The 24607-nt window shown below is 43.5% G+C and overlaps 2 protein-coding genes across 15 annotated transcripts in view; one reads left to right on the top strand and one right to left on the bottom strand.

The window, feature by feature from the left end:
- ppip5k1a (diphosphoinositol pentakisphosphate kinase 1a) overlaps nucleotides 1-6761 on the top strand; it is a 60870-nt gene extending 54109 nt beyond the window's left edge. For 12 of the 13 annotated variants that reach the window (XM_047363127.1, XM_047363132.1, XM_047363128.1 and 9 more), the window contains one exon: nucleotides 5087-6761. In XM_047363127.1, coding sequence (XP_047219083.1) covers nucleotides 5087-5700 — 614 coding nt within the window. In that variant the 3' untranslated portion in view covers nucleotides 5701-6761. The remainder of the gene's footprint in view (nucleotides 1-5086) is intronic. The other variant, XM_047363139.1, reaches the window with a different exon arrangement.
- A 1076-nt stretch (nucleotides 6762-7837) lies between these two features.
- map1aa (microtubule-associated protein 1Aa) overlaps nucleotides 7838-24607 on the bottom strand; it is a 72560-nt gene continuing 55790 nt past the window's right edge. For both annotated transcript variants that reach the window (XM_047363125.1, XM_047363126.1), the window contains 5 exons: nucleotides 21921-22003; nucleotides 21573-21713; nucleotides 14704-21481; nucleotides 11900-12126; nucleotides 7838-10879 (listed from right to left, as the gene is read on the bottom strand). In XM_047363125.1, the coding sequence (XP_047219081.1) occupies nucleotides 10724-10879; nucleotides 11900-12126; nucleotides 14704-21481; nucleotides 21573-21713; nucleotides 21921-22003 (7385 nt within the window). In that variant the 3' untranslated portion in view covers nucleotides 7838-10723. The remainder of the gene's footprint in view (nucleotides 10880-11899; nucleotides 12127-14703; nucleotides 21482-21572; nucleotides 21714-21920; nucleotides 22004-24607) is intronic.

Raw genomic sequence — 24607 nt, forward strand, 5'->3', positions numbered from 1 at the left:
GCTCCAGGTAACTAAGCTCCAGGTAACTAAGCTCCAGGTAACTAAGCTCCCGGTAACTAAGCTCCTGGTAACTAAGCTCCTGGTAACTAAGCTCCAGGTAACTAAGCTCCAGGTAACTAAGCTCCAGGTAACTAAGCTCCTGGTAACTAAGCTCCTGGTAACTAAGCTCCTGGTAACTAAGCTCCAGGTAACTAAGCTCCAGGTAACTAAGCTCCAAGCTCTAGGTAACTAAGCTCCTGGTAACTAAGCTCCCGGTAACTAAGCTCCTGGTAACTAAGCTCCTGGTAACTAAGCTCCAGGTAACTAAGCTCCTGGTAACTAAGCTCCTGGTAACTAAGCTCCTGGTAACTAAGCTCCAGGTAACTAAGCTCCTGGTAACTAAGCTCCAGGTAACTAAGCTCCTGGTAACTAAGCTCCAGGTAACTAAGCTCCTGGTAACTAAGCTCCTGGTAACTAAGCTCCAGGTAACTAAGCTCCAGGTAACTAAGCTCCAGGTAACTAAGCTCCAGGTAACTAAGCTCCAGGTAACTAAGCTCCTGGTAACTAAGCTCCTGGTAACTAAGCTCCAGGTAACTAAGCTCCAGGTAACTAAGCTCCAAGCTCTAGGTAACTAAGCTCCTGGTAACTAAGCTCCAAGCTCCAGGTAACTAAGCTCCAGGTAACTAAGCTCCAGGTAACTAAGCTCCAGGTAACTAAGCTCCTGGTAACTAAGCTCCAGGTAACTAAGCTCCAGGTAACTAAGCTCCAAGCTCCAGGTAACTAAGCTCCTTGTAACTAAGCTCCAGGTAACTAAGCTCCAAGCTCCAGGTAACTAAGCTCCTGGTAACTAAGCTCCTGGTAACTAAGCTCCAGGTAACTAAGCTCCAGGTAACTAAGCTCCAGGTAACTAAGCTCCAGGTAACTAAGCTCCAGGTAACTAAGCTCCTGGTAACTAAGCTCCTGGTAACTAAGCTCCTGGTAACTAAGCTCCAGGTAACTAAGCTCCAGGTAACTAAGCTCCTGGTAACTAAGCTCCAGGTAACTAAGCTCCAGGTAACTAAGCTCCTGGTAACTAAGCTCCAGGTAACTAAGCTCCAGGTAACTAAGCTCCAGGTAACTAAGCTCCTGGTAACTAAGCTCCTGGTAACTAAGCTCCTGGTAACTAAGCTCCAGGTAACTAAGCTCCTGGTAACTAAGCTCCAGGTAACTAAGCTCCAGGTAACTAAGCTCCAGGTAACTAAGCTCCTGGTAACTAAGCTCCTGGTAACTAAGCTCCAGGTAACTAAGCTCCAGGTAACTAAGCTCCAAGCTCTAGGTAACTAAGCTCCTGGTAACTAAGCTCCAAGCTCCAGGTAACTAAGCTCCAGGTAACTAAGCTCCAGGTAACTAAGCTCCAGGTAACTAAGCTCCTGGTAACTAAGCTCCTGGTAACTAAGCTCCTGGTAACTAAGCTCCAGGTAACTAAGCTCCAGGTAACTAAGCTCCAGGTAACTAAGCTCCAGGTAACTAAGCTCCTGGTAACTAAGCTCCAGGTAACTAAGCTCCAGGTAACTAAGCTCCAGGTAACTAAGCTCCTGGTAACTAAGCTCCAGGTAACTAAGCTCCAGGTAACTAAGCTCCAGGTAACTAAGCTCCAGGTAACTAAGCTCCAAGCTCTAGGTAACTAAGCTCCAAGCTCTAGGTAACTAAGCTCCAGGTAACTAAGCTCCTGGTAACTAAGCTCCAGGTAACTAAGCTCCTGGTAACTAAGCTCCTGGTAACTAAGCTCCTGGTAACTAAGCTCCTGGTAACTAAGCTCCAAGCTCTAGGTAACTAAGCTCCAAGCTCTAGGTAACTAAGCTCCAGGTAACTAAGCTCCTGGTAACTAAGCTCCAGGTAACTAAGCTCCTGGTAACTAAGCTCCAGGTAACTAAGCTCCTGGTAACTAAGCTCCTGGTAACTAAGCTCCAGGTAACTAAGCTCCAGGTAACTAAGCTCCAGGTAACTAAGCTCCAGGTAACTAAGCTCCAGGTAACTAAGCTCCTGGTAACTAAGCTCCTGGTAACTAAGCTCCAGGTAACTAAGCTCCAGGTAACTAAGCTCCAAGCTCTAGGTAACTAAGCTCCTGGTAACTAAGCTCCAAGCTCCTGGTAACTAAGCTCCAGGTAACTAAGCTCCAGGTAACTAAGCTCCAGGTAACTAAGCTCCTGGTAACTAAGCTCCAGGTAACTAAGCTCCAGGTAACTAAGCTCCAAGCTCCAGGTAACTAAGCTCCTTGTAACTAAGCTCCAGGTAACTAAGCTCCAAGCTCCAGGTAACTAAGCTCCTGGTAACTAAGCTCCTGGTAACTAAGCTCCAGGTAACTAAGCTCCAGGTAACTAAGCTCCAGGTAACTAAGCTCCAGGTAACTAAGCTCCAGGTAACTAAGCTCCAGGTAACTAAGCTCCTGGTAACTAAGCTCCTGGTAACTAAGCTCCTGGTAACTAAGCTCCTGGTAACTAAGCTCCAGGTAACTAAGCTCCAGGTAACTAAGCTCCAGGTAACTAAGCTCCTGGTAACTAAGCTCCAGGTAACTAAGCTCCAGGTAACTAAGCTCCTGGTAACTAAGCTCCAGGTAACTAAGCTCCAGGTAACTAAGCTCCAGGTAACTAAGCTCCTGGTAACTAAGCTCCTGGTAACTAAGCTCCTGGTAACTAAGCTCCAGGTAACTAAGCTCCTGGTAACTAAGCTCCTGGTAACTAAGCTCCAGGTAACTAAGCTCCAGGTAACTAAGCTCCAGGTAACTAAGCTCCAGGTAACTAAGCTCCTGGTAACTAAGCTCCAGGTAACTAAGCTCCAGGTAACTAAGCTCCAAGCTCTAGGTAACTAAGCTCCTGGTAACTAAGCTCCAAGCTCCAGGTAACTAAGCTCCAGGTAACTAAGCTCCAGGTAACTAAGCTCCTGGTAACTAAGCTCCTGGTAACTAAGCTCCTGGTAACTAAGCTCCTGGTAACTAAGCTCCAGGTAACTAAGCTCCAGGTAACTAAGCTCCTGGTAACTAAGCTCCAGGTAACTAAGCTCCAGGTAACTAAGCTCCAGGTAACTAAGCTCCTGGTAACTAAGCTCCAGGTAACTAAGCTCCAGGTAACTAAGCTCCAGGTAACTAAGCTCCTGGTAACTAAGCTCCAGGTAACTAAGCTCCAGGTAACTAAGCTCCTGGTAACTAAGCTCCAGGTAACTAAGCTCCAGGTAACTAAGCTCCAAGCTCCAGGTAACTAAGCTCCTTGTAACTAAGCTCCTGGTAACTAAACTCCAGGTAACTAAGCTCCAGGTAACTAAGCTCCTGGTAACTAAGCTCCAGGTAACTAAGCTCCTGGTAACTAAGCTCCAGGTAACTAAGCTCCTGGTAACTAAGCTCCTGGTAACTAAGCTCCAGGTAACTAAGCTCCTGGTAACTAAGCTCTAGGTAACTAAGCTCCTGGTAACTAAGCTCCTGGTAACTAAGCTCCAGGTAACTAAGCTCCAGGTAACTAAGCTCCTGGTAACTAAGCTCCAGGTAACTAAGCTCCTGGTAACTAAGCTCCAGGTAACTAAGCTCCTGGTAACTAAGCTCCAGGTAACTAAGCTCCAGGTAACTAAGCTCCAGGTAACTAAGCTCCAGGTAACTAAGCTCCTGGTAACTAAGCTCCAGGTAACTAAGCTCCAGGTAACTAAGCTCCTGGTAACTAAGCTCCAGGTAACTAAGCTCCAGGTAACTAAGCTCCTGGTAACTAAGCTCCAGGTAACTAAGCTCCTGGTAACTAAGCTCCAGGTAACTAAGCTCCAGGTAACTAAGCTCCTGGTAACTAAGCTCCAGGTAACTAAGCTCCAGGTAACTAAGCTCCAGGTAACTAAGCTCCAGGTAACTAAGCTCCTGGTAACTAAGCTCCAGGTAACTAAGCTCCAGGTAACTAAGCTCCTGGTAACTAAGCTCCAGGTAACTAAGCTCCAGGTAACTAAGCTCCAGGTAACCATTTTGTGGACATCCTGATAGTAAAGAATTACAATAGTCCAGCCTTGAAGTAACAAATGCATGGACTAGTTTTTCAGCGTCACTCCTGGATAGGATATTTCTAATTTTGGCAATGTTCTGGAGATGAAAGAAGGAAATCCTAGAAACCTGTTTAATATGGGATTTAAATGACATGTCCTAGTCAAAGTTAACACCAAGGTTTTTTACTTTATTATCAGAGGTCAATTTAATGCCATCCAGGTTAAGTAATTGACTAAGCAGTTTCTTTTTTAAAGACTTCGGTCCAAAGACGACAACTTCTGTCTTGTCTGAATTTAGAAGCAGAAAATTTAAAGTCATCCAAGTTTTTATGTCTTCAAGACATGCTTGTAGTCTATCTAACTGGTTGGGTTCATCAGGATTTATGGATAAGTAAAGCTGAGTATCATCAGCGTAACAGTGAACATTTATCCTATGCTGCCTGATAATTTGACCTATTGGAAGCATATATATAGTAAAGAGAATTGGCCCAAGTACTGAACCCTGTGGTACTCCACAATTAACCCTGGAGTTTAAAGATGATTTATCATTTACATGAACAAACTGGAATCTGTCAGACAGATAAGATTTAAACCAGCCTAGCGTTGTTCCCCTGATCCCTACAGCATATTCCAGCCTTTCTAAGAGAATATTATGGTCGACTGGATCAAATGCAGCACTGAGATCTAACAGAACCAGAACAGACACAAGTCCATTATCTGAGGCCATAATAATATCATTAGTGACTTTCAGCAGAGCTGTTTCAGTGCTATGATGAGCTCTGAAACCTGACTGAAACTCTTCAAACAGGTCATTGCTGTATAAATGTTCACACATTTGATTAGCAACTATTTTCTCAATAATTTTAGATAAGAATGGAAGATTGGATATAGGTCTGTAATTTATTAAATCATCTCGATCAAGCGAAGGTTTCTTAAGTAAAGGTTTAATTACAGCTAACTTAAAAGCTTGTGGTTCTGATCCATTTACTAAAGATAGATTAATCATATCTAAAATGGGGCTGGTAATCAGAGGGAACACTTTCAACACAAATCAACAGTTTCTAAGACCAAAACCAGTGGTGTTTAAACCAGTTCTCTTAATTTTCTGTCCCCACAGACAGCAGTGGTCCATCCAGCACAGTTTCCAGTGCTGGACCGTCCTCTCCCACCACAGCTGACACCTCACCAAGGTTCAGCTTCAGCGATAAGGTCTCTCTAACCCCTCAGAGCAGCGAGGAGACCCACTCCTCTCAGAACATTTCCAGCCAACCACCATCTGCCGTCGACCCAACATGTCCCACTGGTTTAAACCCCACTCAAGTCCCTCTGACTCCAAACAACTCCCCAGAGGAAGAAACTGAACCCAGTAGTGGTACTGAAAGGCAGCCTGACAATCCTGATCCCCCGCTGGACAGACAGGAGGTTTCCTTAGATTCCTCCAGTGGGCTGACCTCAGATCCAGCACAGAGACCTCCCTGCGTGGCTTTAGCAGAGCTCAGTCTGTGTCGGATGGAGAGTTACTGCCTCCCCGGGTCGTTGCCGGTGCTACTGGAGCTCAGGGAGAGCAGCAGCGAGGCTGGATCCAGCTCGCAAACGCCTCAGTCCCCTGAGGGGCCGGACGAGTTCTTTGACACACAGGAGTCCATGGAGCTGTGGACAGACAGTCCAGAACACGTCCCCCAACCTGAAACGCCCCGGGACCCAGAACATGTTCAGCCAGCAGAGCCGTAAACCAGCTCCTTCAAGTCGAAGTCAACAAAGATTGTAGCATCGTGTCCTTTTCTCTCCTCCAGCCGATGACTGCAGCAATGCTGAAACCCAGGGTTGGGTTACACCCCAGTTACACCACAGAACCTCAACTGACTGGTCCAACTGGTCTGTCTGTGACATTCTGTTACACTCACTTATAGGCTTTCATGGAAACTTTGCTTTTCAGCACTTCTGAAAACCAAACCTGAGGAGAGCAGAGTCTGAAACTTCCTGGAAGAATCTTGGGAAACTAAAACTATGAGTTAAAGCTGCAGAGAACTGGGACAATATGATAATATCATACTTTAATTAGTTTTTATAGTGTGATGTTTTTGTACTGTACAGATGCAGCTTTACCTTGTATGAGCATATTTCTGCTCTGTCTTTTCTTTTAGAGCCACAGTGATGACGTTTAAGCCGTTTTAGCGCCAGCTGTTGCATCGTCTGTCACATTCATGGTGATTTTTCTGGTTTTGGAGCAGCTGTACTTGTTTCTCACTGAGAGGGCTGAATTGTTCTGTTCTGGATGGTGGTTCAGCAGCTGTCAGGTTCAGAGTTTCAATAAAATACAAGCATCCACATTAGGAGCTGAATCTTCCTTGCCGTTAATATTCAATCTTAAGGTCAGAGATGTGTCCACTGTATATTTAAAACTTGCACAATAGATTTATTTAACTGTAGTTTATTTGTAGCTGTCTTATGCTGTTTCCTGGATTTGGGTGAGTATATTTTTTCTAAAAACACATTCAAACCTAATTTTATCACTGAACAAAAAGGAGGGCATTTTACATTCAATATGCATTTTATTGTGGTGAGCTGCTAGGTAGCACAAGTGGACACGAGGGAGCGCGTGCTTCAGAAGCTTTTCAAGTGGATGCAACGCTGTCTGCTGTCATGGTATAGTTGATGAACTGTAGAAAAGAAATGCAAACTGTGAGTCTGTGACCTTACCTGACTGTGTGTACAGAGAAAACATGAAACCAATATGATAGTGTGTTAACTCACTCAAATAAACCTTTGGACTCGTCTCCAGTTGAAACCAGGCTGTTATTTTATGGTCTTTTTCAATATTAATGTACTTATAGCTAAACAAACTGTGAAGTCCTTCTCACAACCCACTTCCCTAGTTAACTTATTCCAAACCTTTCACACCCGTTTCCAACCCCAGTACCATTTGTGTAACTCCAACCTGACACTGGTGGTGAATTTACTTTAGATCAAAGATTTTAAAAGCTTAGCAGACTGTCTACAGATGTGTTAATAGAGGACAAATATTAGATCCAGCAAAGCATGGTGAAATCTACCATTAACTAGTCAGGTTGAACTTCTGTATGTCAGAAATGATTTAAAAATGTTTAGCAGATTTGAATCCTTCTGAATTAAGACTCTGCAACATTTTTACCTCTCTGGGGGCGTTTTACTCATTGAATTAAAATACGGGGAGCTTTATACTGCAAGCACCAGGACACAACTTGCTTTTCAAAAACAGATGGAATGTGAAGGATTTCCTCTGAATTTATAAAGGCTGTTCTATGCTTTCTTACCTAAAAGCTTTTATTATAAGTGTATAATAATTAGATGTATTTCACCAGCCTTTATTGTTTGTGATTGAGGTTTGAATCATATTTAGAATTGTTAGCTTAGCTTAGCCCTGGCTATGTTTGAGAAAGGCAAGCTGTTTGCTCTAAAAGTGAATTAGTTTGTAAAAATAAAAATATTTCTTCTATAATCTGTCAGAGATCTGTATAATTAGCATAAAATAATAAGCTAACTGTTCTTCTTTACAAGAAAAAGTGTTGTTAGCATAGTTTGCTTACTTGAAACCTGGCAATGGCCTAGAAAGGCTAGCTCTGTTTTCCACTCTAAACCTTGACTGATTTATAAAACAAACTTCAGTAATCCATCAGAAACATGGAAAACATAATAATGATAGGTAATGTATTAGCTTTTGATAAGCCCTTTACGTGTTGTAATGAGAGGTTAACGTTGGCTTAATTAAAAACTAGCCAAACTTTCATTAAACCATTAATCTCACATTTTGAAGGTGTGATCCTAAGTAGTGACAGAAAATTATTTACAAGCTGCAATAACACAGAAAGACAAGAAGACAGAGACATTCTTTCTTTCATAAATGACTTTTATTGGTCTTCAACACACTTTTTTGCCTTCCAACATCAAATCTGAATTCAATTTAACTTTTTATAAGCATTTAAATAGAGATAAAGAGAATATTGCACTTAAATTAAGAGATGAAGGAAAAACTATGAAGCAGGGAGGAGGAAAAAATCCTCAATGGGCTTTCTTTACTGCACAATAAAGCCATGTTACATGTGCCTCTTCCAAACTGAACAGTTCCTGCTTCTCAAAACAACATCGTCTAAAGTAGCTTTTCCATAATGAGTCAGTTTCATGTTAATACAGACGAACTCAAAAGGTACGCATGCACGAACAAGCTGGGCTTGGATGGGTTGTGTAACAAAGGTTTATTTATTTCAGATGCATGGTTTTAAATGAAGCAGTCAGGTGCGTGGGGCTGCAGATAACTGAATAACAGATCAAATGTGTTTACATGAGTGAAGAGAGCATCTCATGTCTGGCAGTTTGGGCTTTGAGTGAGTTGTTTTACAATGTTAACCAGGACTGCAGACTGAGCGGGCAGCACAGTGAGGTACAGTGAACTTTTACCCTTTTTATCTGAGCAGAAAGCATAAATCTTAATACCGATCACACTGTAGGCTCACAGATGGCCAGTTGCATGGTGTGTGTCATGTGATGCATTGTAACCAAGGCAACCAGAAGATCAAAGTCCTCTGCTGAGAACGTAAAGGTATGATTTGCATCTTCACATTCAGGCCGACCGGGTTCTGCCCCATGCAGGCTGCGTTTTTAAAGGCCCTCGCCTTTCTTTGCATGCAGTAGATGAGCTGAGATTAAATGAAAGAGTTTTAGTGGGAGTTAAAACTATAGATTTGTTGGTCCTCAGATTTGTTAGGATGTTGGTGTTTGTTTAGGATTCAAATGTAATGAAGTCTAAAAGTTTGTTAAGTAAATCAAGAGGATTAGTGCATGTTTTCAGGTCAAAAGTATGTTGCTAAATCTGAAAAATGAAAAACAGATTTAAACTTTGTTCACTGGTGAGCTTTGTGCTTCTTTAAGTGGCAGCTGAAACACTGAGTTGGTGCTTTAAAAGTGCCGTTTAACTCTCGCTTCATACATCTCTGACCCCAACAGGCAGCGAAGGAGTACATCCTATTGAGTCTCTGCTGCCCTGCATTCGACTCATTTTTCCTTTCTAGGACAGCAGGACAGAAAGGCACATGTGGGGCGACGATCTCTCATCAACCAAAACAGCCATGGTCTTCTTTAACACAATCAAAGCTCACAACCATAGTCTTGTTGTAGCAGAGTACATTCTTCCTTCTGCAACTGAATGATGTTCTTCTGATGAGCTCTCTGCATGATCTCTGGGATGATCTGTTAACTGGAAAACTACATCATAGACCACAGGAATGGTTATAGAGAGCTTCACTGTGAGAAAACAGCCACCAGGAAGGTCTTACTTGTTTGAGAGAACAGTAGAAATATTAGAACTCACTACAATACAGGGTTTTGATTATTATGTCCCCATTGCTACAACAAATATACTCTAAAGGGAGCGCTGGGATCTACTTTTCTATGCTTCTATCTCCATATGTCGAAAACTAAACACTGTCACTGTTTTACCAGAGAAAAGAGCAAAAGAAATGAGGAAAACTTTGTCCAGATTTTTTATGATGAGCTTAATGACTGGAGTCTTTTGTTATTTCTGGATTTAAAGACCTCTGGATCTGACATTGAGGCATGGAAATTGGTGGATTGATATTTGTGGTGTTTTTATTGACCAATAATCAATCATCAATGTTTGTATTCTTCAGCCAGAAAAAGTTGGGTCCTAACTGTGACGCAGCTGTTTTGTCGATTTGAAGCTTAAACATTTGAGAACTGCTGCTTTCATTTTTTCAGGATTGTGCTTCTGCTGAGAGGAGCAGAAAGAAACATCCTCTTTCATGACCCAAACTGATACAATGCCTATCAAAAGTATTCATATCCCTTGAAATTTCCCACACTTTGTCATGTTGAAACCACAAACCTGAATGTATTTTATTTGGAGTTTATGTGATAGATTATGACAAAGTAGTGTATATTTGTAAAGTAAAATTGTTAGATGGATTTTAAAATTCTTTACAAATAAAACTTGGATATGTGAAGTGCATTTTTATTCAGCCTCCTGTACTCTGATGAACCTAAATTAAATCCAGTGCAACCGGTTACTCTAAAAATCAGCTAAAATGGTGGTGGCAGGATCATGCTCTGGGGTGCTTTTCTTTAGCAGGGACAGTGAAGCTTGTCAGTTATTTGGAAGATGGATGGAGTTAAATAGAAGAGGAGGAAAACCTGTTGGAGGCTGCAAAGTTCCTGAGACTGGAGCGAGGTGCACCTTCCAGCAGGACCACAACCTTCAACATACAGCCAGAGTTACAAGTCAATGTTTAGATCAAAGCACATTGCTCTGTTTGACTGGCCTAGTCAAAGTTCAGATGTAAATCCAACTGAGAATCTGTGTCAAGACCTATAAGTTAAGACACTCTCAATCCTATCTGACTGAGTTTGGGTTATTTTGCAAAGAAAACCAGGCAAATATTTCAGCCGCTATAAAACACATGGAAGTTTGTGGTTGTAAATTAACTAAATGTGAAAAGGTTCAGGGCTATGTCACAGGAGAGATATTAATAATTATTATTATTCCAAAGAAGGATGAAGACTAGCTGAAACGTACCTTTGTGTACCAATGATGATAGCCACACCACGCTTAGAACCAACAAAAACACTAAAAGAGATCTCCAGATCTGTCTTTGCTTTGCTATGAATATTAATGGCCAGAGCAGAGACACATCGGGGTACAGAAAGAGAAAAAATCTACAGCAGAGAGGTTAGAAGGATGGAGAAAGGAGAGGCGACGGCGATCTTAAAACTCGATCTTGCAGGCTGGAAAAGACTCGTCTTGCATGACGACTGTGCTGCTGGAAGCCAAGACCATGATGTTGAGCTCCTGCTGCCTTTCATGGGTCTGCTGGTACCAGTCGCGGGTCACCTCTGTGTCGTGGGTGGGGATCAGCGTCACCTAAGAGGGAGACCGGAAAAAATGAGGGGATCCAGGTTATGGGGACAAGCTAAAACAATTCAAACATGATGGGACAAACAGCTGAAAACAGATGTTTACATACCTTTTATAAAATGACAACCTTTTTACCTCACTGTCTGAAAACACACAACCTGCTTCTACTGATCAGAGATTAAAGGCCTTTGGCCAGAATGAAGAATGAACCTTCTGCAACATTTCCTTCAACCAATTCAAGCTTGAAGAGCTCTAAAACTTAACGGATTTCTTTCCAACTCGGGAATCTGACAACACTGACATGTCTATAACTTGTCAGCCACAAAAACTCTCACTTCCAGAAGTTAACATTACATTAGCAAGAGCTCAATAAATTAGTTGCATACACAAACTGTTCTGATGTAGTTTTAAATCTACTCTTATCAAAATGAGAGGCACAGAAATGTTATGGAGAATTATTTCACTTTAATGTGTTTAATGTGTAATTAAAGCTTCAACTTGTCATAAAAGCAACGAGTCCACATTCTAACTGTCAGCTAGCAGGAGAGAATAATCTGTCTCTTCTTGGTTTCAGTCTAAGTCTGTAGAGAAATCTAAGTTTTCCTGTTGTAAAAAAAACAATGCGCTGCAGGTAACACAGGTCAAGACCTGAAAAGGGGAGTAATGTCACATCCTGGGGGTCCCTCTATGCTAAACTGACCTAAAACAGGAAACATTTAGTCAGATTTAATCTCAGTGACAAAAAAGGTTATGTGTCTTTATTGAGTGTTTGTAAAAATATGGTTTCAAGTGCGCTCCTTGCTCAGGAAAACCAGGAACGTTTTTCACGTCGGATGTAACTTTTTGCAGTTCAGGCCAGTAAACCCCATCGCTGTTTTTTTATTAAGCTCAGCCAAGACAGAAGATGAGGAAATCCATTCTCTCAATTCCAATATTTTTTTAGAAAATAAGTTTTCAAATCGTGTCCATTATTTGAACAACATGGAATATAATTAAATGAGCTCTGGAAGCAGGTGGTTCTTATACCTGTAGGTTTGATCCCCACTGAGCTTTGGCATCCAACAAAGCATCAAGGACTGCTCGGCTAGGTTCGCCTCCTGCGGCGTCATTTCCGCTCACTACGTAGTATGCAGAGCGAATGCGTTTGAAAAACTCTTGGTCCACGTTCTTAGCACTGCAGTGGTTGGGAATGTAGGCCAGATCCACAAAAATGGGAAGGCCTGGAGCGGCTGCTGGGCCGGATTTCTGGGAACCTGGGACAACAAAACACAATGGCCGAGTCATCATCAGGTTCTTTACATAGAGCTAACGTCAAATGGATGATCAGATGAATGTAGTCCTCTTCAATTTATTTCAAAGCAAAATGATTCAAATGAAGTCAGTTTTCAATAAATTCAGTCTAATTGGTGACTGCCTAAATCAAGCAAATTTAATCCAGTTTATTTCTATCCATCCCAGCTCAGTACTGTTCAGTACAAATATACATTGCCATCCACATTTAGAAACACCTCTGGGGAAGATTTGGATTAATCTTTCAAATTAATCCCTTTTTTATTGCAGGAGCATAATCTCACCCTGAATATTTTGCCAAAATGTAACCTTTTACTCGATCCCATTTATTCAGTAGTGGAAAATATCAAATGTTAAGAAATAACATTTTTTAACTCAGTCATGTTTAGCCCAAGTATTAATACCCCTAACAATGTATAAATGTGTATATTTTTTATTTAGACTTCACTTTTTTTGTCAGATTGCTTAGAAACTTCTAATGTGTAATCCATAGTTTTGCGTTTCCCTGGGGAATGTATATAATGTCACACAGAAGCCCTTTTTCACATCTTTTATCATCCACCCCAATGCTGTGTGAGAACCCCTTATTTATGTTGCTACTAAGCACAGTGAGCAGAATGTTAAGAGAGGTAAAACATATCCAAAGTTCACCATTGGAGAACCTCATCAAAAGAAAGATATCTTATGGTCACCAACTCTTATGAAGGTCCATCCATCCATCCGTCCGTCTGCCGGGTCCAGCAGGGAAACCCAGATATCTCTCTCCCCAGCGACATCCTCCAGCTCATACTGGGGGATCGCAAAGCGTTTCCAGGCCAGACGGGAAATAACATCCGTCCAGCGTGTTCTGGGTCTACCCAGGGCCTCTTCCCAGTGGGACGTAAAAGGAAAACCCCCGAAGGGAGGGGCACAGGGAGCATCCTGATCAGACGACAGAACCACCTCAACTGACTCCTTTTGATGCAGAAGAGCATCGTCTCTCCGTTTTAAAGATATTTTTCAGCATTAGTGGTCTTTATTTTTAGTTTTTGACAGTAGGCAGACATGAAAGAGGGGTGAAGAGATGGGGAGACATTTGGCAAATGTTGCCGGGTCTGGGACTTGAACCTGAGATGGCTGCATTGAAGACTGTAGCCTCCATATATAGTCGTGTGCTTAACCCCTACACCATCAGCGCCTCTCCTTTGAGTCCCCCTTGAATGATGGAGCTCCTCACCCTATCTCTAAGGCTGAGTCCAGCTACCCTCAGGGGTAAGCTCCTTTTGGCTGCTCTAAGATTACAGTTTCAGCAACACTCAAGGTGGGTCTGGAGTCACAAATGAAACACACTTCATGCTCATTGTCAAGTAGGACGAAGGATCTATGATGCTGTGGAGCTGTTTCTCTTTCAAATGTCCAGGGAACCTTGTTAGATTAGTGCACATGAGGCATCATAAACTCTTTCTAATACCAGGAAATGTTTACAAAGAATAAAAAAAATGGATGGACTTCACCAGAAATGTAAAAAATGTGTTCCCATTGGGTCTTTCAGTAGCATAATAATTTAAAACATACAGTCACATCAAAGAACACATCTGTTGAACAGAAATTGTTCAACAGACACAAATTCAACTTTCCTCCATGACCATGAGCTTCTGCAACAAGGAATGGTCAAAGATCATCACTTTGTATGCTTCTACTGTAACTAACTCTATGTTCTCTCTTTCAGACTCTAACCTTGAAAACTGGATCAGAGTTTATCTGTTCTTTCTTTCTAGATGAAACGACTAAAGGAGCTACATCCATTAACATTTACTTTTCCTTCCCATAGAAAGTACTCCTGGATCAGTGCTTCTTTGTTCTCTTTGTGTCTCTGCTCTGTTCTCTCAAACCTCCAGTCGGTCGTGGCAGATGGCCGCTCACACTGAGCCTGGTTCTGGTTCTGCTGGAGGTTTCTTCCTGTTAAAAGGGAGTTTTTCCTCTCCACTGTCGCTACATGCATGCTCAGTATGAGGGATTGCTGCAAAGTCAACACCAGTGACTGTCCACTGTCTCTACATGTTCATCCAGGAGGAGTGAATGCTGCAAGTCACTGACTGGATGCAATCTGCTGGGTTTCCTTAGATAGAAAAACTTTTTATCCAATTTGAATAAATAACTGAATCTGACTGAACTGTTCAATGGTTACGATTAATTGGAATGTATGAACCTGACTGGGAATCTGGAAGACTGGTTGAATTGACCTTGTGAAGTGCCTTGAGACGTGTTGTAATATGCCGTTAACATGTGTTGTAAACTGGCCTATAGAAATAAAACTGAATTGAAAAGCTATTATTTCTTATGAGGGATTTTTCCCTCAATGAATTTTCCAAAACTGTTCATGTAAGATTGTACTCCTGCAACATGAGAGGAATTTAATTCAAGGCTTTTTTCACATCTCTACCAGGGGTGATGCTGACAGGTACTTTATTTTAATGTATCATTGAAACATGGAGAAAACAAACAGGTTGTATCAAAACTGTTGCAACTTTATTATGAACGTCTACATTACATTTGCTCACCTGAGCTGGTTTTGACACCATTTGTCAGCCCTTTGCCGGGGTTATAGCTTGATCTGGAGAGGTCATCGTCTTTGGAGCCTTGTCCATCTGACAGACGAGACATGCGTGAGCTCTTGTCTGCATCCTTTTTCTTCAGTGAGGCACTCCGAGGTGACGGCGTTTGTTTAACAGGCATGGGAGACCTCTTGCGCCTGGCTGGAGAAGCTGATTTTGTTTTGCCCGAGGACTTCTTCAGGCTTTTTGCTTTTGGTTCTTTCTTCAGAGCGCCATTACCTAAAGAGTCAGGATCCACCATGCAGACATCTGGGTGAGGAGGATGAGGGCAAGGGTCCAGGAGGGGAGCAGGAGGAGGGTCACGCCTCCTGGAAGTAGAATGATGGCTACCTCGCCCTGTAGCAGTTTTATCAATCGGCATGTACTCTCCGTCCTCGTCTGAGTCCATGTTGCCTTCACCGGTAACTGAGGGGTACTCTTCAGTGCCAGGATGCAGATCTGACTCTGACTGAGAGGGTAGGGACTCGCTGACAGAGGTGGGTGGGGTGTCCTCTGTAGCCAGACACATCTCTGCACCGACCTGGTGCAGAGAGCTGCTGTCCCTGCTGTGGGACTGGTAAACATGGGGCTGTTTGTGCGCCCTCCTCTTGACTGACAAGTCATGTTCATCCCCCTCCCGTGATTGATCACTGGTGCGGCCTTCCTCCTTGTCTTCCTCATCACTGGAAAGCCGCCTCATGCAGGGGTTGATGAAGGATGGTGACAGGTCTTCTTTGCGTTGCCTTAATTCAGAGGATGAGTATCCAGGAGAGGTTCGGCTGGTGTAGGAAGAGGTTGCTCCTATAGGTAAGTCCTGATCGCTGTCATCATCGTCATCATCATCCTGCTCACCCCGACTGCACTCTTCTGCATAGAATGGCGAGTGGAACGGTTGATCGGTTGAAGCAAGTGAAAGCGGGCGAGGGGGGTGCTCCGGCTCCATCTCACATTCCTCCTCAAACTCGTCATCATGACGGTAATGAGGGGGTGAGTCTCCAGGCACCATTCCCATTTGAGGCTTGGGCATTTCCCACTCATATGAACTCCGGATGTAGCCTGCTGCTCCCTCTTTGGACTCCACTCTGGCTGCGCCTGAAGGTGCTTCAGCTGTCGTTACCCCGGCAGGAATGCTGCTACTTGTGCTTACATCCGTCGGGCCGTTTGTTGTGTCCGGCTTGCTCGTCTGGAGAGGTGTTGCCATGTAAGAACCAAGAACATCTGGAAGTGCATCACTCGCCTTTTCAATGAAGACTGGAGCAACTGGCATGTCACAAAATGGGAGGCTACCAGTAGGACCGCTGGAAGGAGACCTCCGATTCATTTCACGCATATATGCCTCCTCATCCTCCTCTTCACTGCTGTCAGTCTCCTCAAAGTAATGCTTGCCTTCAATGTCAGGCCGAGGAGAAGAAGTGACACCAAATAGAGCAGCACTGGCAGCCTCTTTATTCATGGAGAAGTCTGCAAAAGGACCCGCAGAGGCCCCAAACCGAGCAGCTGTGTCCAACTTGGTTTCTTCAGGCCACTCTGGCTTATAGAAGCATTCAGATTTAGGCCCTTTATCAATGACTCCACCTAATGGAGCTGCATGTTCCTCACTCTCTTGAGCAACAGTGGCCGATGAGACTGTTGGGAAGGATCTGACCTCCTCAAAAGGACTGGGGGGGGGGAAGCAAGCTAAACTGGATCTGGACTCCACCGTGGTTGTTACCGTGATTTGCTTCTCAGAAACTTCAAGATAGTCATCTTTGGCACCAGCTGAGCTGGAGGAGGGACAATCCACGACAAGAGAGTGTTCATCTTTAAATGAGGAATACTCAAAGAGAGGCTCAGCGGACGCAGGTGTCTCCAACTCCTCTCCAAACTGTCGGCTGGTGGAGAGGGAGCCTGAGGTGGAGGAGGAGTAGCTGTAGGCTGAAGAAGAGGAGTAGCCGGGGACAGCAGCTGTGGTTGTGTACTGAAAGTTTGTTTCCAATGAGCTCTTACTCAGAATATCTGGAGTCTCCTGTTTCTCAAATTCAGTATCATCTTTTTGGCTTTGGTAATAACTGTCCTCTCTTGATTTTAAAGGGAAATTTTCTTTCTCTTTGTCTCCAGGGTGACTTGACAATAACGACTCTTTTTCATCTCTTCTGTACGAGTATTCAAAACCTGAAGAGTAACTGGACAAACCTGTAGCCCCTACATCCACTGGCTTTCCACTGACACAAGAGGAGTCATCCTGGGCTTGATCTTCAGCCTTTAGGACTGAACTTGAGCTGCTCTCTGTGATGCTCGGCTTTCCCTGACTATTGTAACCGTATCCCGCCATAGAAACCATAAACTCAGGTCTGTTGGAGCCTAACATTTGACTTACTGGACTTTTAACGTCCTTTTCAGATTTCTCTTTGGCACCTTTTTCCATATCAGAATCAATGTCATCTTCATCCTCCTCTTCATCTTCTACCTCATCATCATCAATAACGTCATCGTCATCATAATCTTCCTCATCTCTTGCCGTTAGCTTTCGCATGTCGATTTCTAGACATGCTCCTATCTCGCTGTAGCCTGAGGCAGAAGGAACCCTGGGTGTGATTGAGCGGAACGTTGGGGACTTTGTGCTGAGAGTTTCGTCCTTTTCTGACGACAAACATGTGGTTGAGGCTTCAGGTCTGTCAGCCACTGAGGGGAAACGACTAGTCTGACTAAAAACAACTATGTCTTTTTCTTTAACCTCTTTTTCAAATTGATCTATGGCTGATGTACCCTTGGACTCAAGCCATGAAGAGGAGGAGTAGTTTCCTCCTTCTTTTTCTAACACCTTGTTTGGTGAAGGAGGCTCATGCTTGTGTATATCTGCACCACCCTTTGAAGCTTCTTGCTCTACCTTATCTGGAGACTCCTCTCGATACAGATCAGACTCCTCTGAACTAGTTTTGCTGCTATAAATATCACCGTAAGAGAAGGTTTTGCCGTGGACGTATGGTGTGTCCTGCCTTGTGTAGACAGCCCTCTCTCTGCTCTCTTTCTCTGGGTATTCGTAAAGACTGAAATTAACACTTTTCTCTGGCTCTCTAATGGTAATATCTGCTGTCTCAGCTTTGTCTTTTTCATCTGAAAGGGGTTTCGATCCTACCCCACTTGGAAAATCTTCATCTTTTTCTTCATCATCAGAAAACATCACTTTTGGTTTGGGTTTCTCCATTGTGCTGAAGGACACCTGCATTTTGTCTGAACTCTGAGCTTCTGCTTCTGTCTTTGTAGATTTTCCTTCGAATGTAAAGTCCTCATCTAAAAAGCAACCTTCTTTTGCTTCCATAAGTTTAGCTTTTAAAGTGGGCTTTAACTCCTTTTTAGTGTAATAGTCATCCTCACTGCCCTCATCCGATTCCTCAGAAGCTTCAAATGTTGTCTTGTCACCTGGCAAGCCAATAAAGGAGGTATTGTCTGAGATGGTGACTGATCGGTCAGTTTTCTGAAAGTCAGTTTTAATGGCGCTCAGCCCTTCATCTCTTTCTTCTGTCTTAAAAGCTTTCTCTTCTGTTGGAGAGTAACCACTGCTTGTGGGTACTGACTGTGTGGGTGACGCCAGTTTCATGGTGCTGTCATCAGGACTAAAGCATCTCTCTTCACTGTCCTGCCTGGATCGGGACTCTAGCCCAGGGGAGAAAGATGGAGGGGGTGAGATTCCAGGTTTTCCATCAGCAGCAGACTGAAACACTTGTGTGCTGAGGAGAGTCTGGTTTTCCTTGACAGCCTGCATGGGAATGACAGTAGAGGGAGATTTCTGTTCCTCCTGGTACATCAAGGAGGCAGCTTGTTCATAGCCCTCTTGAAGTTTACTCAGAGGGATATCAACATTTGGAGTTTGGTCTTCATCTTCATCTTCCTCATCATCTTCTTCTTCATGGACTGTTTTGGTCTTTGCATCACTCTCTATCTCTGGAATGTTGGGCTGGTATTCATCAGAGGACGGAGACTTAAAGCACTTGTCATCCTCCAGGGAGGAGGTAGGAGAGATGGTTCCTGCTGAATGGAGATAGTCTTTTCCTTGGGCAGCCTCTGCACGTGATGGAGCGCTGTTGACAGTGTCCAGCAAGAGTGAATTTCTCCCAGCGTCTTCGGCCTGAGCTGCTGTCCCCGAGGCAATTGATTGGTCCTCAGCCACAGATGTGGCAAAAGATGACAGTCTGTCATAGTCTGTGATAGATGTTGCAGAAGAGATATGTTCCTCTTCTGCAAGAGGAGCAGTGATGATGGAAGGATAAGGCGCAAACTCAGGCTCCTGACTTCCCACAAAAGTTTTAGGTTTGACATCTGGAACATTAGAAACCACAGAGCTCTTCATCTCTTTAATCCCCTGCATGGATTCAAACGTACCGGGAACATCTGGAACAGAAATGTCATAGGAGCTCACATCATAGCGCAGTTGTGGGATCTTGTCTTCAGTTTCCTCGTGAATCTCCTCATCAGAGATCGTCTGCTCTGTCTCTGAGTAACCAGGGATGGTCTCATCTTGGATGAAGGAGAACTGCTCAGAGGCAGAGACTGGTAGCGGTGCTGTGGCTGTCGTACTTTTTTGCTTGGTTGCATTTGTGTCCCACTTATTTTTCTCCTCCTCTATTTTAAATTTCAAGACCTCATCATCTTCTGTTCCTTCTAGTTCAGCTTTTTCAATCACATCACCTTCCTCCTCTGAGCTCTCACTCTTCTTTGATCTGTCAGTAACGCTTTCTTTTAAGAAGTCATATTTCTCCATTTTCTCCTCCTCATACTTCTTATCAAAGCTGTGACTCACAACTTTCTGTTGAGTAGCAGTGACCTGTTTGTCTTCGTCGTGTTCTTGGGTGACAGGGGATTTAGATCCAGCAGGGTTAACCTTAGTGGCTGAGGATGTTATTTTCTCATCAGGTAAACCCTGAGGAGAAACTTTAGCATCCATGGGCACTGGGAGCTCAGGCATTGCTTCCTTCAGGACAGACCCAGTCTTCTGTTTGGACATCTCCTCTTGTTTTAGAGCCTCAAAGTCCTCAGTGAGGTCTTCAGGTGAGGACATGATGGACCTGTCAGCCAGAGCTGCCGCTGCAATCTCTTCAGGGATGATTTTTGCAACTGGCTTTTTCTTGTTTGCTTCCTCTTTAACGGCCTTATTCTTGTCAGCCTTAGGTTTAGCCTGACTCTTTGCCTTGTGTAGAGTTTTTCTCACTTCAGGGGTGAGTGGCTTTAAGTCAGGCTTGGTGATTTTTCTCAGCTCCGGTTTAGCTGGGTCCTTCTTTTTGTCTTCCTTTGCCTTATTCTCCTTCTTCTCTTCCTTTCTTATATTCTCATCTTTCTTTACCTTTTCTTTCTTGGTTTCTTTTTTCTCTTTGTCTTGCTTTTCACCCATCTTAGATGCTTTCTCTTGCTTTGAAGGTTTTTCCTTGAAAACTTTCTTTTTTGCTGTCTTTTCAGCTCCAGGAGCCACTTCACTGTTTTTCTGCTGTTTGGTGGCTTTTAAACTGTCACTTTTGGGTTTCTTCTCTTCTTTCTTCTCAGCTTTATTCTCTTTAGTGGCTTCACTTTTTGACTCTTCCTCCTGCCCACTGGCCTCTTTCTTAGAAGCTTTAGCATGGGGTTTAGGAGAAGATTTGAGACTCTCTTTGCTGTCTGTTCTTGACCTTATCTTAGTTTGCTTAAAGATTGGAGGAGGTGCGCCAGATGATATGTCTTTCTGAGTGGCCACAGGGTATCGCAGGAAGTCCAAGTGTTTAAGTTTTTCAAGGCCCTCAAAGATTTTATTTTGCGGTGCATTTCCAGGAAACAGCACGCGGACTATCTTTTCTGTGGGTTGATGTGGGATCCAAACGATTAGAGCAGTGACTGATGTTAAATAGGGGACAGATATTTCTCCTTCCTTTCCGTTTGGCATCATGATTCCTGTCTTGGCTTTACTATTCCCTGCCCATTTTTGCATCAGAAACTGCATCTCCTTGCTTTCCTTCACAGGGTTTAAGACGTACATGTCCAACCTTCCCACACCAAGTTTGTGGAACAGCGTTATTGGTTCGGTGGTGTTGCTGACGACCCTGTGAAGAGGCTCAGGTGTGATGCCAAGCTTGTTGAGGTACTGCAGTGTCAGAGATGCCTCTTCAATGCTCCGCTTTACCTTCAGTGTAGACTCTGGCATCCTCAGCTTCTCTGGGACATTGAAAAACACAATCCCAAGCTCAGGGGAGATTAAATTCTTCATCCAGTCACCATTACTACTGGAGCCACATCCTTGGTTCTTCTCTTCCTCCTGCTCTGCAATCTTTCTCTGGAACAATCCATTTATTCCAGGCAGGTTGTCTGCACCAATGTGGGTGAGCAGGACAGAATCGATCCTGTCAAGGTGTCGAACTAGCTTCCAGAAGCAGGACTTCCTCTCTGACCCTCCGTCTACCAGAATGTTGAATCCATTGACGGCGAACAGAGCAGAGTCCCCCCTGCCTCCGGGAAATATGTAGCAGCAGGGTTTGGACAGCTTCAGAAACCCACCAGAGGTCGGTGGCTCCAGAAGCTCAAAGGGTGATGGTACATCCACTGTTTCTGAGACATACTCTGTGAACTCTGTAACTCCGTCCATGTTGGCCAGGTGGGGCTCCGGGTTTAAGCAATATTCAAGAATATTAAGGGGTGGCTGCTGCTTTTGGCTTTGGCCCAGGGAGCTCCAGCCCCGGTCTCCCTGACAGGAAACAGTAAGCCTGGACAGCAGCTCTGAGGAGACCCTGGACAGGACTTCAATGACCTAAAATGGAGAAACAGAGGAGAGAGAATCTGTAATCAGATGTTTGATCATCTAAATAGCTGTCTGAGGTATTCTGAAGTAAAAAGCTTACTTGAGGGTTTGAGATGATTTCAGAAAAATGTTGCCAAGTGAATGCTCCACTTTGCAGAAGAATGTCACCTCCCTGGTCAGAGCTCTGGCCACTCAGAATGAGCAACTTATTGGCAGCAGTGTCAGTGATCAGAGAACTGGTCTGGGTGAAAGACACAAAAAAATCCATCATCAAAACCAAAATACTCAGTGGCATCTGGTGTTTCAGCATGACGTCAGCCAGGTTACTAGATGTAATAAATGGATGGATGGATGGATGGATGGATGAAGATGGATGAGGGTTAATAAAGTGCTCAGAGTGATTCAACACCATCAGGAGGTTGATGGTGTCTTTTTGAACGAGACTCACCTCTGAAGACACCGTCTCCTCTGACGGGTTCACCAACACTACCGTCTGCAGGACGTCACTCTGGTACTGAAGAGTTCTCTGACCTACAGTACAACAAACTGAATGAATCATACTCTCAAACACAAACATTTCCAGTGACTAGCAGATCTGACAACCAGCAGCTGTGCGATTTAATGAAATGAAGATCAGTCACTGTTCTGTAGTTACAAGGTTTGCAAAATGAAGACTAAAGCAGCAAAAAAATTCTACTTCAAAAGGTGAGTTGGAACTTTAGTGTTATTGAATCCTGAGCTTCTTCTTTATCTTCAGCTTACAGTTTGACCCAAATCGTTCAGGGAGGATGGATCGCTGCCTCGACCCCACCTCTTTTCTTTTTTTAATCTTTTATTTCCAGCTTCTTCAACTAAAGCCTACATGATAGTGTTAAATGATCAACAATCACAACCACACAGCAGAGGAAACACAAGAATCCTCAGCCAGGAGTCTCATTGGCTGAAGCTTCACCTGCTGCTGCTGCTAGTTACACTGACCCAGTGTTGGCTGAGGAAGACGCATTGCAGCATTTCTGTGAGAGGGAGGGGAGGCATGCCTGCATGAGAGCATGCATGCAGCATCACATGCTGCACAAGGACAAGCATGCAGGCGCTTCATTAGAGGAACCTAAATTTAGCAGGAAACATGTAGGTCGCAGACATCAAAACTGTGCAAAACCTGCTGATTTTTCACACTTGCAGAAAAGAGCAGGAGCAGTGAGACCTAAGCTGCATTTCTGACCCCATGGTTGGGTGTCAGCTCAGAGAATCTTTATCTAACAGTTAATCATCCTCAGATCTCCACTGTAAATCATTTTAAGTCTATTAAAAGCATTCCTCACATCTGTCTGTGAGTCCATTAAAATCCTGTGAAATGTATCAAAAAGAGGAGATCGTTTCGTTAAAAAATGCAACTTTAATGTACTTTTATTGTAGGTATCACAATGGAAGTAAATGATATTTGCTGCGGTCAAAATGTGACCTTTCACAGATTCAGCTAAAGAAGTGGGAACAGATTGTGTTTTTGTGGCGTGCTGCTGGTTTCAGCCTCACAACATTGGTTCATCCCTGAGGTCTAGGAGCCTTTTTATGTCAGAGTTCATAATCCAACTAAAAACTGGACTGAAAAAGAGTGCAAAGGCAGCCTAAGTCCAAAGAAAACCCAGAAAACCTAAAAACTGTTGATCAGGACCACTTTAAAAGACTAAAAGGGATATCTGGTTGCTTGAAAATAAAGAATAGAAAATGTGTAATAAATCAACATTAATGTTTATAAGCTCATGTTTCATTTGCCTTGGAATTGAAGATATGGATCTGGGAATGACACCACAGCCAAGTTAGGCATGTTCCAGTGGTACCATCTGCACTTGGTGGAAAAATCAGACAGAAAACCCCAGAAATCCCCACTTAAGAAGTCAGAAGTCCCTCCCTTGCATTGCTGATAGTCTCTGGCACCACAACAATCAGCAAATCCCACTGATTTCCCGACTGGCTGCAGAGAACAAGCTCAGCTTGGGTAGGACGTCATTCCCAGATCCGAGCTCTGGCTTCCGAGTCCGCATGTGACTGGTGAAATGGACCAGAACCATCAAAGTTAGGAAACTCAAAGACTTACAGTAAGTAAAAGTGAAAACCTAATTCTGTTTGAAGGTCATATAACATTAATAATAATATGAGTAAAACAATTGGAAACTTGTGGAAACGGGTTTTTAGCTTATCCTCCTAAATCAGTCATTTCTTGCCGATTTCAACCAGAACTGTTATCAGACTCAGCTGACTGAGTCTGAAGCAGGAAAACGTTTAATGAACTTTGCTACTAAATCTGAAAATGGTGATGCTGAAAGCTTTAATTAAGCAGTTAACCCTTAATCGGGTGTGATCAGAACAAAGCCAACCCTGTTTGTGTGGATTAAATTAGAAATTGAGACAATTTCTTCCTCCCTGCTCTGTCTGTGTCGTGACGAACCGCTGTCACTTCTTCCAGCTGGTTTAAAAGCTCTCTGTGTCTGAGGTCCAATTGACCGCCTCAAGCTTCTATTAATGACAGGCCTATTTTAAACCTGTTTAAGGTGTTACAGGCATTTTCTTGCAAAGCCACTTGTGCGTCCACACATTGTTCAGAGCTTTATCATGGAAACACACACTCCATTAACACAGTCTGGACCTCCGAGGCCTGTTTGTAGTCTGGCTGAATGCTTGGCTTTAATGACGGAGGATTAACTGAGCCCAGTAGTGGAAATCCGCCCCTCACTCAGCCTTGTTGGCTCGGACAGAGAAAATGGCGGCAGCAACGAGGAGGCTGCTTTTATTGTCTAGTTTCTTCAATCAAAACCAAACTGAATCATCAGAGTGCCTCTCACTGAACAATTAAATCCGTAGAGTGGAATCCAACCTGTTCTCTGAAACTACAACACTGTGAGCTGAACACATGAACAAAACACGAGGAACATCCTTTCATTGCAATTAGAAAGGTCATTTTCTCAACCTTTACATCATAAACTGGAGGTTTTATGAGTGTTTTCACTGTTTTTTAAAAGTTCATCTCTCTGTTTTACTCAGCTGTCCCTTGCCAGAAATATTTGTGCAGAAACAACTTATGTTTCAGGAAATATAACCGCCTCATTAGGACTTACAGCACCTCCTCACAACGAAATC

This window comes from Girardinichthys multiradiatus, chromosome 4 (genome assembly GCF_021462225.1).
Source record: "Girardinichthys multiradiatus isolate DD_20200921_A chromosome 4, DD_fGirMul_XY1, whole genome shotgun sequence".
NCBI classification, from domain to species: Eukaryota; Metazoa; Chordata; class Actinopteri; order Cyprinodontiformes; family Goodeidae; genus Girardinichthys; species Girardinichthys multiradiatus.